The sequence below is a fragment of the Calliphora vicina genome, chromosome 3, assembly GCF_958450345.1.
Source record: "Calliphora vicina chromosome 3, idCalVici1.1, whole genome shotgun sequence".
Lineage (NCBI taxonomy): Eukaryota > Metazoa > Arthropoda > Insecta > Diptera > Calliphoridae > Calliphora > Calliphora vicina.
In genome coordinates, this window is record NC_088782.1 from 6109499 (window position 1) to 6123956 (window position 14458).

General features: G+C 28.8%; 1 protein-coding gene across 2 annotated transcripts in view; it reads right to left on the minus strand.

Annotated features, from left to right (window-relative positions):
- Positions 1 to 1764: 1764 nt before the first annotated feature.
- Positions 1765 to 14458, minus strand: part of LOC135954258 (protein SCAI) — a 28121-nt gene continuing 15427 nt past the window's right edge. The window contains exons 4-10 of one of the 2 annotated variants that reach the window (XM_065504340.1): positions 9429 to 9659; positions 9213 to 9335; positions 4405 to 4533; positions 4028 to 4341; positions 3702 to 3956; positions 3434 to 3631; positions 1765 to 2126 (exon numbers count right to left, since the gene is read on the minus strand). In XM_065504340.1, the coding sequence (XP_065360412.1) occupies positions 1882 to 2126; positions 3434 to 3631; positions 3702 to 3956; positions 4028 to 4341; positions 4405 to 4533; positions 9213 to 9335; positions 9429 to 9659 (1495 nt within the window). In that variant the 3' untranslated portion in view covers positions 1765 to 1881. Of the gene's footprint in view, positions 2127 to 3433; positions 3632 to 3701; positions 3957 to 4027; positions 4342 to 4404; positions 4549 to 9212; positions 9336 to 9428; positions 9660 to 14458 lie in introns of both variants that reach the window. The other variant, XM_065504339.1, reaches the window with a different exon arrangement.

Here is a 14458-nt window from a genome sequence, read left to right on the forward strand (position 1 = left end):
TATATTGTACAAATGTTTCAAAATAAAAGCTAAAAATTTTAAAAAAATCCGCATTTTTAAGTCACACACCCAATAATTAGCTGGAAACGAAAATATCAATGAATATAATCGAATCATTCAATTAGCAATAAATTTGTTTTCTCTGTGTACAAATAATAATGTAGCTTTATAACAAAAATTCCGAAATTTCCCGGGAAATTTTTCCCGTCTAGGAACCCTACTCTAGACTTAACCCAATTAGGACCAAAGCCCCAGAAATTACTTACACTTGCTTTCAACTTGAATTCCAGTAAAAATGCTTATTGGGAAATATTTTTGAAAACATCATCCCAGTAAGCACCAAAGCCCCAAAAATTCAAGCACTTGAACATTTTGTTGGAATTGGACTTGAATGCAAATGTAATTATGTTTTAAACTTTAAAAATATTTGAAAAAATTAAATATTTTTCAAACAAAAAACATATGGCTTGAATTTATGTTTCCTTTTTACTGGAGAATGCTATTGAAAGAAAGTCTAATACAACTGTAATTCAATAGCTTGACTATAATTCAAGGCTTGAATTACACTTGCTTTCAACTTGAATTCCAGTAAAAGTGCTTATTGGGATAAATCAAACAAAGTGTTATTTTGAGGGGGGGTAACAATAACACTTTTTTCTTCACCATATGAAGAGAGTCGCTCTATATATAAATGTATATAAGAGCGTGTGGGTATGTCTGCAGTATAAATGGTTGGTGTCTAGACTAGTATCATCGTATAAAATTATTATTATTTATTTATTTATTTGTTTATCGTTATTTTTTTATCATCATATTTAATATTAATAATAATTATTATTAATTGTTTTTAGGCAAAAATATATGTATGTATACACTATAAAATGAGTATATTTTGGTAGGACAACAACGGAATTTTTGCAGTAACCGGCAATTTAATATTTTTTTTGTTTTGTTTTAATATTATTTAATTAATTATTTAATCAGTCACTTCCGTGTTGTTGTTTAAAAATATATATTTATATATATATACTTTTATTTTTATTTATGTAATAAATATGTTTTTTTTTTATTTTTAATAATTTGTTTTTGAGTAGAAAATTAATTAAATTTATTTTTAATTAAATATATAATTTTGTTTTTTTTTTTTTGAAAAGATTTGTATGGCCGCTTTAAAAAACAAAATGAAACGGTTAAAATAATGTTTTAAATTGTTTATTTATTTGTATCGCTCTATAGTTTTGTAATTTTAAACTTTTTTAAATTTTATTTCTCAAAGTTTTTTTTATTTAATTTTTTGGTATTTATTTATTTGCATCATCAGTAATAGAAGCTCAGCATTTAATTCAACTATATTTTTCTTTACTTTTGTTGTTGTTGTTTGTGGTATTTGTTGTTGTTGTTGCATATAATAAATATGTTTAATGTTTGTATATATGTATGTAAGTATTGTATATGTATGTATGTGTTGTTATTATTATGTTTGTTTTTTTTGTTGTTGTTGTATGTATAAGTAGATTTAATTTAGTATAAGTTTATGTATATTTCTCTTAATTTCTCTTTTTTTTATATTTTGAGGAGGGTTTTGTTTTAAAAAAGTCATATTTTTTTATTAGCAAAATATTAAAAAAAGTTAAAAAAAATAATAATAGTAATAATAATGATAATAAAATCAGAAATTAGAAATTAGAATTTAGTTTTGAAATTAGAGTATTAAAGAAAATTCCATACTCTTATTATTGCAGCGGGAGTATTATTGTTGTTGTTGTTATTATTGTGGTTTTGTTTCCAAGAATCATATAGAATTTGTATAAAATATACTAGACTTAGAATCAGAACAAGTAGCTGTTTGTTGTCATATACAACACATTTAGGAGTAAATCATCAGTCGCATTCGGGTCCGTCGGAGAAATGACCGCGCACATCGAGCGCTGTTGCCAATTGAAATATGATGTGTGACAGTGTGGGATGCTCCAGTAAATCTGTGGATGGCAATGGTGGTTCGCAGCGTGGTCTCATATGTCGTCCACGGAAGCCACGATGTAATCGAAGCACAACATCACAGAACACAAAACGTAATATCAGCGTACGTAAGAAATCGTCACCAAAGAACTGGACATACGATGAATCTGAAATATAATAGAGATAGAGAGAGAATAATTAAAAATATGTAATTAGCAGGGAAAGTAAAGAACGGTTATCAAGAAAATTTTAAATCAACGAAGACCTATGCTGTTATACTATATCAATATAGTATTCGTATTGACGAGCTCTTTCAGAATCTATGGTGGTATTAAAAAATTATCTCTACTTGAGATAATTTTGAGAAGGTCTACAAAAAATATGTGTAGGTTATCGCTATTAGTTGAAGAGATATTCAGGTTTATTGATTCATTTTTTTTTTAATTTTGCTCGATCTTTTCATGGTTTTTTTTTAGATTTGGCGGGCCTACGAAATTTATTTTTAAAATATCAGCTATATTGGCGATAAAATTCTAAATAAAATAGATAAAACTTGCTAACAGTTATCTGTTTCCTATAAAAAGTTATACGCATCCAAAGTTGGAACTTGTAAAAAGGTCCGTATTTTTTAAGTTTTTTCCCAAAAAAGCCCATTTATGTTTTCTTTTGTAGAAAAAAATTTTCTTCGGGACTATAAAGAATTTTTATATGATCCTGAAAGATAACTTAATGCAAAAGCGTGTTTTATCTTCATCGAACATATCAGCTGACATATCACCCCACAGACCTATCCAAACTTGGCCAATTTTTAAAAAAAATTTGGGTTTGAGTAAAAAATTTTAAAAAGCCAAAGCACGGATCCACGAAAATGCTCCATATTTGTATAACCCCATATGTTTCTTAAATACTTACTAAACTTGTTTACTATCACACGGTAAATAACGTCACAGTAGGCACTTTTCTGAAAAAAACTCAGTTTTTGGAACACATTTTCCCCGTTTTAGGAATTTCGGTATTTGAAAATAAAAAATGTAAAAAATTCTAATGCCATTGCTTTAAGGACATTTGAGCCTATATTGGTTCCAAATTTTGTTATGATATCTTTAACTATTAAAATTTTACATTAAGTCAAATTTTATATTTTTATTCGTGGAAACTCACCATATTATATTTTTTTAGTTTTTAAGGTAAATGTAGTGCCAAAATTTTATAAAATTATTTAATTTTACTAAAATGTCAATCATCAAGTCATAATGTTTTCAACAATATCAAATACTTATATAAAAAGCCTATATTTACTCCTCAGAAGTTCCACAAACCTTGCCCCTTTTGACAATTTTGTACGTTTTTTCATATAAAGCGTAGTAAAGTATGAGCAGATTTGAAATATTTGTACTAAATAATATAAAACAAGAAAGAGCGAAATATTCGTCTATAATCGAATTTGATATATCGTAAAATTTAAGCTAATTACCTATATAGCCTTGGTCAATTTCATCGATGCGACATCTTGTTACTAAACGCGAAGCTTCGGTTATAAAATGATCCACATATGATTGACAACGCTCCCAGTGGTGTATGGGCACATCGCCAACGTTGCAAATGTAACACAATGCAGTTAGAGGAGAATGCAGGAATAGAGTAAATAATGAACCATGATGCTGGACTTCAGCTAAAAAAATAAAAAAAAATAAATATTTAAAAAAAATCATTATATTTGAAGTTTAAAATTAGACAAAAACCTTGAAATGCTGGTGGTACATCTTGAGGTGACATGAGAACAACTAAAGGTTGGCCAAAATAACGGGGTATATGTTGAAAAACAAATGAATTATCTGAATCGATGATAATGAACATCGGTCTACGGGTGAAGGGATACAAGTCGCCGGGATATAAACAGTGCGTTTCTTTATAAGACTTCCCTCGACATGCCAAACCGCCACCATCCACACCGTCACGTTTAACGCTGGTGGCCAAACCACCCAATTCATAACCATCTAGAAATTGGGAAAATATAATATTTATCAAGATATTTTTGTATTTGAATATTGTTTAAATTAATACTAACAGTCTTCTGGATGTTTTGTGGTTGAAAAACAACCATCTGCCGACATGTATAAAAGTAAAGCGCCTCCTGGAGGCAATTCTTTAAAACCACTAGCTAAGAATACCAGAAGTTGACTTATCGAAGGCTTATACAATAAATATTTATGAGGATTGTCTCGATAATGACGGCTATTTTCTAAATAACCCTTGGAACCTGGAACACCATATGGTGGTATACGACTGGCCGCCGGACTGGCATCGTGCCCGTGCAGGCCATGTGAAGCACTCATAGGATGTGTAGTTTCAGTTGGTTCCCGTTCTAAGGTCTGTAACATTCTGTTTAAACAAATATCAATGTGTGCTTATAATATAATGAAAGTGTACGGATATAATACTTACCTAAACATGTCCATTGTTAACTCGGAAAATTTGGCTTGTTCACATGCTGAGCCCACTATAAGTATCTCTTGCAGACTTAGAGTCATGTGGGGCGATCTTTCACATGGCGGTGTCGTTAACGGCGACAACCTAGAACCGGAACCACTAATCATCAATGGGTGAAGTTTTACTATTTAAAAAAGCTCTTGCAAAGGCCCGTGCTTTCACAGAAGAATTGATTTAATTAATGTGAGAGATGCTAATGATATTTGTGATTTACAGGTGGACATGGATGGATGGAGATGGTGAATTCATTTTGCAAAATCCTTGCATTTCACATCCAAAACACACACCTTCTTTCATTCTTCTTTTTTTTCTTTCTTTTGTTTTACTTTAACATAAATGAAACATTGAACGTGCAAGAATTTTGATTTTTTTTTTGGTATCGATTCGTGATGTTTAATGTTTTGGACAATGAAAAGGTACGAAATCGAAAATATGAGGATTAAGAGGAAAATTGTGAAATTTTAACAATTCTGCCAAAAAAAAAAAATTCCTTGAATAACCACTATATAGATTTGATGTATCATAGCTACCTACATATGTATGTACAAAAATGGTAAAATTTTTCAATTCTATGAAGAGATTTTGTTGTAAAAACTTTTAAGTAAAATAACATTAATTACTCCGTTTGAGAAAATGAGCGAATTCACTTTAATGTGAATAAATTTGAAAAAATTATTAGATTTTTATGGTCGATATTTTATTTTGTTGTTATTATATGATTTCATGATTTTTTTAAAACAAAATAAAATGCTATTTTCATGTAAAAAATATATTTTTTGCTTCAATTTGTTATTATAACTCCGAAACTACTGAGCCGATTTAAACGCAATATATGTATGAAAATTTGTACATAGCATGAGGAAAATGTTTTCAAAACTCAATCAATCGAAAGAAGAACATTAACTACTCAATTTTATGTATATTAAACAAAAAACTAAAAGTTTGTGAAAATGAGCGAATTCACTTAATTGTGAATAAATTCGAAAAGAATCAATCGATATTTATGATAAATATATCATTTTGTTCCTATTTCATGTGGCTTTCTGATAAAGCAATAAATCTGAACAATTTCTGACGGTTTAGATTTTTCATGATTTTTTTAAAACAAAAAAAAATTGCTATTTTCATTTAAAAAATATATTTTTTGCTTCAATTTGTTATTATAACTCCGAAACTACTGAGCCGATTTATACGCAATATATGTATGAAAATTTGTACATAGCATGAGGAAAATGCTTTCAAAACTCAATCAATCGAAAGAAGAACATTAACTACTCAATTTTGTGTATATCAAACAAAAAACTAAAAGTTTGAGAAAATGAGCGAATTCACTTAATTGTGAATAAATTCGAAATGAATCAATCGATGTTAATGATCAATATCTCATTTTGTTCCTATTACATGTGGCTTTCTGATAAAGCAATAAATCTGAACAATTTCTGACGGTTTCAATTTTTCATGATTTTTTTAAAATAAAAAAAATTGCTATTTTCATTTAAAAAATATATTTTTTGCTTCAATTTGTTATTATAACTCCGAAACTACTGAGCCGATTTATACGCAATATATGTATGAAAATGTGTACATAGCATGAGGAAAATGCTTTTAAAACTCATTCAATCGAAAGAAGAACATTAACTACTCAATTTTGTGTATATCAAACAAAAAACTAAAAGTTTGAGAAAATGAGCGAATTCACTTAATTGTGAATAAATTCGAAAAGAATCAATCGATATTTATGATCAATATCTCATTTTGTTCCTATTACATGTGGCTTTCTAATAAAGCAATAAATCTGAACAATTTCTAACGGCTTCGATTTTTCATGATTTTTTTAATATAAAAAATTGCTATTTTCACATAAAAAAAATTTTTTTTTGCGTCAATTTGTTATTATAACTCCTAAACTACTGAGCCGATTGAAACGTAATATATAAATGAAATTTTGTGCATAGCGTGAGGAAAATATTTTCAAAAATTTGTGAATATGAGCGAATTCACTTAATTGTGAATAAACTTGAAAAGAATCAATCGATGTTTATGATCAATATCTCATTTTCTTCCTATTACATGTGACTTAGTAATAAAGCAATAAATCTGAAAAATTTCTGACGTTTTCGATTTTTCATGAGTTTTTTAAAAAAAAAATTCGTTATTTTCAGATAAATAATATTTTTTTTCATCAATTTGTTATTATAACTCTTATGTAGTGGTTTAAAAAGCCTTTAAAATTTTTTCAATGTTGTTGCCTTGTGTTATTGAAGAACTTTTGAGTTTTGAAGTATTTAGATCAGTTGTAGGCATAGAGAGAGAGATTATAACAACAAGTTATTTATTTTATTTCTCTGTTGTACTCTGGCCAGCTATTGATTATAATTTGTGTTGCTTATTTGACCAATTTGATGAACTTGTTCGCATTAGTTTCATGTTCGCATTATTTTCGACCAATGATTTAGATTTACTCAATTTGAACAAAACATTATGATCAGTGCCTATTATTCACAATGAGAAATCCTTATAATTCTCGAGTTTGGTTTGATTTTACTTGCGAACTAATTTTAATTCATTTTCTTAAATTGCTATACAATTAAAGTGTTTTATTTATAACACACTGAAATATATATGTACATGATCTTTTTCCAATATAGATATTGAACAATTTCTTCTGTCTGCCCAAGACATTGAATTGTTTATTTTATAGTTTAACGTCGAGACTGCTCCAACATTCAAATTTCAAAGTAGCAGACAGATGTTCTGACTTGATATAATATAATTTAAAAGATTTTCAGCTATGTTTCATTGTAGCGAAAAATAATAAATATGTATTTCTGATTTCGTACCTTCTCTTTATGTTTTTCGTATGCATGATTTAAGGTGGCACTTATTTTAAATTTACTTTTCTCATCCGATATTTGGAAACAATGAATTTTGAGGCTTGATAAAACAAAAAACAGTTTGGATGAAAATTCGTTTTTTCCTAAAAATTATCAATCAGATGTTGGAATCGATGTAATGTATTAAGTATATATCAGAGCTGTTAATTAATCATTAATTTTTCATTTTAATTCGTTACGAATTAGCTGAATTTTGAATTAATTCTTTTCATAACAAAAAATAATTGAATGAAATTTGAAACAATTCAAAAGAATTACTCAGAAATGAATTTCAATTCATTTCCAATTCAAATGAATTTGTAAAAATGAGTTTTAATACGTTTTCAATTCAATTGCAGTTCAGTTTGTCATATTCATTTCAATTGGAAACGAATGGCAATTAATTTTTACCAAATTCATTTGAATTAACTCAAATTAATTAATTCGAAATTTGCTAATTCTGTGCATGAATAATTCGCGAATTATTTCAAAAATGAATGATTACAACTCTGGTATATATCAACTGAAAATGGATTTAAATATAAATGCCTCTACTTGTCCGATCCATAATTTCCAGATGTTCAAAGACAAAGTCGGATCCAATGGAAATTAATTTAACAAATCTTCAAGTTTCATCTCTACACGCAGAGAAAAAATATAATTGGGCATGGTTACTGTAACCATTTAAATAGTGTTACAAGATTTTTAACAATATTATAGTCACAGTAACTATTTACATGATTGTGGTAACCATAATATGGTTAATTTACGATTCACATGATTGTAGCAACCATATATATGGTTACAGTAAACAAATATATGTTTGTGGCAACCATATTTATGATGAATAATTTTATCATAATATGTTGTTCTCAGATTATGATAAGCCTTAAGCCGAGAGCAACATAATATGATAAGTCCTTCATCATAAATATGGTTGTCACAAACATATATTTGTTTACTGTAACCATATATATGGTTGCTACAATCATGTGAATCGTAAATTAACCATATTATGGTTACCACAATCATGTAAATAGTTACTGTGACTATAATATAGTTAAAAAACTTGTAACAGTATTGAAATGGTTACAGTAACCATGCCCAACTATATTTTTTCTCTGCGTGTTTATCAAGGAATATGCTCTTAGGACTCAATTCAGATTGAGACAGAATGATCAAATCAATATTGAATTGTTGAAAATTCTTCATTGGAGGAGATAGTGCTTCCAGTTTGAGGTTGAAAATGTTTGGCCGACTCAAGTTCGGCTTGTTGAGAAGCGATAAACAAAATCGAAATTATTTGTATATAAATTTTAATTTATTAAAAAGTGCCACCCTAATTATGAGTGAATATTAATGTAGATATGTTTGGTACATATGGAAATGATCGATATTTTGAAAGAGTGAAAATGTATGTGTGTGGGTGGGTGTGTGTTTGTATTTGTGTGAAGGTGTGTGTGTTTATTTTTGTATGTTTGATAGAATGTTTGTAACGGCAAATGTTTATTTGTGAATGGGTGAAATTGTTTCAAGTCTTCTGTGATAAGCACAATATTATTTACTGCCATTAACAAAAAAAATATAAAATATATTTCAACTTAAAATTTACTTATAAATAAAATCTTATACGATAGTAATAATAATAATTAAGGAAACTTAAGCAAAACTAGTATACCTCCCCAAATCATATATTCAAAAAAAAATATTTAAAATTTAGTTTATTTTTCAATTTGGAAAAATTGTAATGAAATCATAAACAAAATTATAAAGTTAAAAAAAATTAATCGAATTATTGTTTTGATCATATATTTTTAAATTTTTCCTTCCCAAAGAAAGCACGGGCAAAGTTGTTTGTAACTTAGAGATAATGGTCTCAATAAATTATACCTGTGTGAGAGTACGATGGGATTGGAATCCGCATGAAGAACGGCTACAGCTGCCTCAGCTTTAATAAAACCTTTGATTTCTTCCAAAACTAAGGACCATTCTAAATGATCTTCAGGTTCATAACTGCAAAATGTTTGATATAAATTAAATTATTAATCATTTAATTATTAAGTACATTTTTTTTAGTAATTATTTTAATATTATTTAAATGTTTACGTGGTGGTATATTCCTGTATTTGTTTCTCCAGTTCTGTAACCAATTCGCGCACTAATTTCATTTTCTTCAATAATAAACAAACCACTATAAAACGTGCATAATAACGCAGCTTTTTCACCATTAGATCGGGCCGATCCTCTTTAATCGCTCGGGAATAATACGCTCTACCTCTAATAGCGGCATAAAATTGATACGCTTCATTCAGGTAATTCGTTTCACTGGTTCTTAAACTGTAAAGGTATTAAATTAAAAAAAAAATAAATGTTTACTAAAGTGGTTTTGTATACAAATTAAATAAATTAATCATTAGTTAAATATTTTGTAATTGGATATATTGATTGGTTATATTGGCTAAAAGTAATTCTATTATTTTTTTTTAACAAAATATTATTTTTGCAAAACATAAGATTTTTGTTTTCTTGAAGACCTGATCAATATCGAGCCCTTAGCGCCAAATTATCGTAAGCGACAAAACACAAATTTTACAGGAGAAGGTTTTTTTGATTATTTTGAAATTTATACATAGAATTAAAAATGTTATTATGCGATATAATATAATTTCGTTCAAGCTATTTGTCTATTTTTCAAAAATATTTATAACTTTTGACATTTAAAAATTCATGGAATACTTTATAGAAAAATATGACAAACAATTTTTAATATTGGATTTTTGCATAGATAAAAATTTTTCGAATTGAAATAAAATATTTATTTATGAATAGTTTTTAATGAAATTTTACAGTTATGTAGATTTTTCTATTTAAAATGGAAAAATAAAAACGAATTTTGAGATTTATTATCAGCAATCCCGCAATTCCCAAAAAAGTGTTGATAAATTCCAAAAATGCTAATTTTTAGTTTTTTGGCTATAATATCCATACCAGGGTCGGGGTTATCGGGACCCTTTACAAAATAATTAGAAACATATTGAGCCACCTATAATCGGTTACTATATTTTGATATCGGATACCCAATTTGAGAATTTTTGCCCAAAGTTTTATTTTACATAAAAAATAGGTGTTTTTTGAAAGGACCTGGTCCCCTCGGTAACAACAATTTTGAAATTGGTTTTCCTTTAAAATATTTTATCAAAACTTAGTTTTCAGAAAGTAGAAATTCCTTATACATCCTCTTAGAAATGTTTTGCGACAACTTAAAAAGAAAAAAAGTTATTTTTTCCCAAAAAAAATAGCGAAAAATCGCTTTTTAAATTTTTTTTTAAATTCAAATGCATATAACTTTGGATTTAGTCATTATTTTTAAACAGTTCTTTTTCCATTTGACACATACATGTGTTGTTAGTCCAATAAAGGAAAACTAGAGAAAATCGGGAAATACTTGGATACGCTGTTATCAAAAAAATGGAGTAGGGTGGGTAAAATGTTGAAAATTTAATTTTCAAATGCGAATATCTCCTAAGCTATTATAGATAATTGATAGCTACGCGGAGGTTTTTTGTAGTACTCGATGAGAAGATTCTACATGTATAATTTTTTTGAAATCGGAACTCAAACCAAGAAATAATATCGTTTTAAAAATGTAACATACCCGAGGTGTCCTACTTTGAGGGCCCTTGGTCGCGCCCCTGGTGGGCCCATGAGGTTCACGTTCAAAACTTAAACTCGACAACACATCTTCTTTGCGCATGTGAAATTTCATTCAAACCAATCTAACTATTTAGAAGTTACAGATTTATTTCCCTCTTTTTTTTCTATACCACTGTGTGTCGCTTACGATAAAATTTGTTTACTGTAAAATATAAACATTGACTTACGATAAAATCTTACCCCCTATATTTTTGATGTTATTAACAATTTTGATATTCTGAGAACGCCATGTCCGTCATTCTGTTGAAATCAACTTTTCGAAGCTCCCAAATAACTTACATTCATGATTGATACATCAATATATCAGCTATAGACCAACTTAGGGTGCTATTTAAAATCGGACCACAAATGGATGTAAAATGGTATAAAAAATATAGCATGTAAGTGGCTGGAATTTAGTCCAAAAATAAAGAATAAAATATGTGATCGAAAGAAATTTGGTCACTCAAATTTCGGATTACATATATAGGGTTTGGCCCAACAATCATGGACGTTTTAAAAGTTAGGTTATTCATTTAAATGCCTGAAATTTAGTCCAAAAATGAAGAATAGCATAAGTGATTAAAAAAAATTGTCGTACAAATTTCGGAATACATATACAGGGTTTGGCCAAACAATAATAGACGTTTTGAAATTATCGGAAAAATTAGGTTATTCATTAAATGCCTGAAATTTGGTGTACATTTAAGAACAACACACTTGATCACTCGCAAAAAGTATTAGAAATTGCATGCAACAGGGGTTGGCCAAATAAACAATGACGTTATAAAAGTATCAAAAAAATATTTTGTAAATGGCTTCCATTAGGTTTATAATTAAAAATAACATAAATGATACATTGAAAGAATTTCGTCATACAAAAACATGGTTTGGCCAAATCAGCATAGACGTAAATAACTCTCAAACTTACATAATTTTTAAAATTGACCAAAAAAATAAAATGTGTAAATATGAAGGCACTGAAATCGTTCTGGTTATTGGAATGGCAAATAATTGCAGCTGAAATTTATAGTTCTTACTCTTGATACTTAACAGTATTATATGTAATTTACACGTAACCTCTAATAGCCTCTTTTAATTTGTGCTGGCCTTTCAAACTTATTTTTAATTTAGTTTCTATAGATTTAAAACTAGTTGCTAATCACTTCACTTTTATATAAAAAGAACACACAAAAACTCCGTAATAACCACGTGTTATGGCTAACTGCTAAATGTTTTACAACAAGTAAGCTATATTCCCTTACCGAATGCCAAATTGTATTTCACCCTTCACCAAATTGTATTTCAAAATAAAAATTTTAAATATTTTTAGGTAAATAAAATAATTTTTTTTCCAAAGTTGTTTTTTCATTTTTTGGAATTTTTTTTAATTTCTATTTTAATTTTTTTTGTTGGTGAAAAAAAATTCGTGTTTAAAAATATGTTTTCCGATTTTGACCCATTGTAGGTCCAACTTACTATGGTCTTATATACGTCGTTGCAGAGGTCTTTAAAATATCTATCATTAGATATCCATATTGTATATATTAATGAGTCAGTAATCCAGATATAAGTCAAAAATCGAGGTTGTCCTCGTTTTTTCCTCATATCTCAGCCATTTGTGCACCGATATTGCTGATTTTAAAAAAGAAAACTTCTCGAAAGCATGTCTGACAGAATTATTGAAGATTTGGATTCCGAAGATATCTGGGGTTTTCAGAAAATTTATTTCAACAGACAGACAGACGGACATGGCTTAATCGACTTCGCTATCTATAAGGCTCCAGAATATATTTACTTTATAGGGTCGGAAAATTATATTGTGGAAATTACAAACGGAATGACAAACTTATATATACCCTTCTCACGAAGGTGAAGGGTATAAAAACATATGCTAATTTGCAAAAAAAAAAACTTTAAAGAAAAAAGCACAGGCTACTTCGATTCAATAGTAAAAAAATCACATTTTTCTAATATTAAAATGACAAGAAAAAACCTTTGACTTTACAGCACTATAAATAACCATATAGTTACTTTATTGCCAAAATAATAATGATACATACTGTATATTCTGAAGTGTTATGAAAAATTTACCATCAAAATTTTATAAAAATTAAAAAACAAAAAAAAAAACATTTTTGGCCGGAATTTATACAATATAAATTCCGGACATTGTTAGTTATGATCTTTTCCCATCTTTCTGGCAACATATGAATTCCGAGCCAAAAGAACTGCTCATCTTTTCAAGACAATAACGAATCAAGCCAATATCGGATACTCCTTTTCATAGTGAAGCGTATCCCAGAGAGAGCATTATGCATCGATCGAAACAAATAGTGCGGGTGAGGGAAACATCCCAACCACTTCATTTTAGATAGTTTTTAACTTGTCATGATGGAATACTACAGTTTCATTTCTGTCATGTTCTGGACGTTTTTCGGCCAATGCTCGCTTCAAACGAATCAGTTGCAGATTTCAGCAGCTCATAATAGATAGGACCCTTTTCGTCTCACCAAATACAGGGCATTACATTAGTGCAATGGATATTTGGCTTTGGTTTCGATTCGGCTGGTTGGCCGGGCTCCACATACGATCTCTTACGCTTCGGGTTATCGTAATGGATCCATTTTTCATCGCAAGTAATGATTCGGTGCAGAAATGATTTTCTTTTATAACATTAAAGCAGCATTTCATACATGAAAAATCATCTTTCAAGGTATCTCGTCTTCAATTCGTATGGTACCCAGTTTGCCTGCTTTTGAATGAATCCTACTGCTCGCAAATTGGAATTGATGCTTGTTTAGCATTAATTTTGCAAGTTCTTGTTGAGTTTTACAACAATCTTTATGGAGTAATGCCTCCAATTCTTGGTTTTCAAACTTAGTTTAGCTGGCCTGGGTGATCTTTGTCTTTCGTGTCAAAATCACCACTTCCGAACCGCTAAAACCATATCAACCAAACCAAACGTTGATACCGTTGAAACACATTCACCATAACCTTCGATAAACAAATTAAAGAAGTAAAGCAAAACCTCCCGCATATGACGCTTTGTTGATACAAAATTTGACATTTTCGAAGCAAAAAAATGTTGTTGTTTAATGTTCAATAACTAAGTGAGAATAAATCGCAGATGTCTACCCTTCAAAATCAAGACGAAAGCCGCGTTTAAAAGATTCACCACCTATTCTAAATCCCGCATTTTTAAGTCAATATGTTAAAAATTTACTCTTTTTTCGCCGCTAATGGGAAGGATAAACGTTATGCTAGTAAGAAAAAAATTCATATCAGAGTTTTTAGTTTTTTTTTTTACTAATACATTGTCATCACTTAGGTTTTTGACAACTGAGTAAGGTCTCTCATAATTTTTAAAAAAAAATTATTTTTTATATATAAAATCCCAGCTATTTTTCAAAAATGTATTTTAAGTGTGATACAAAATTATC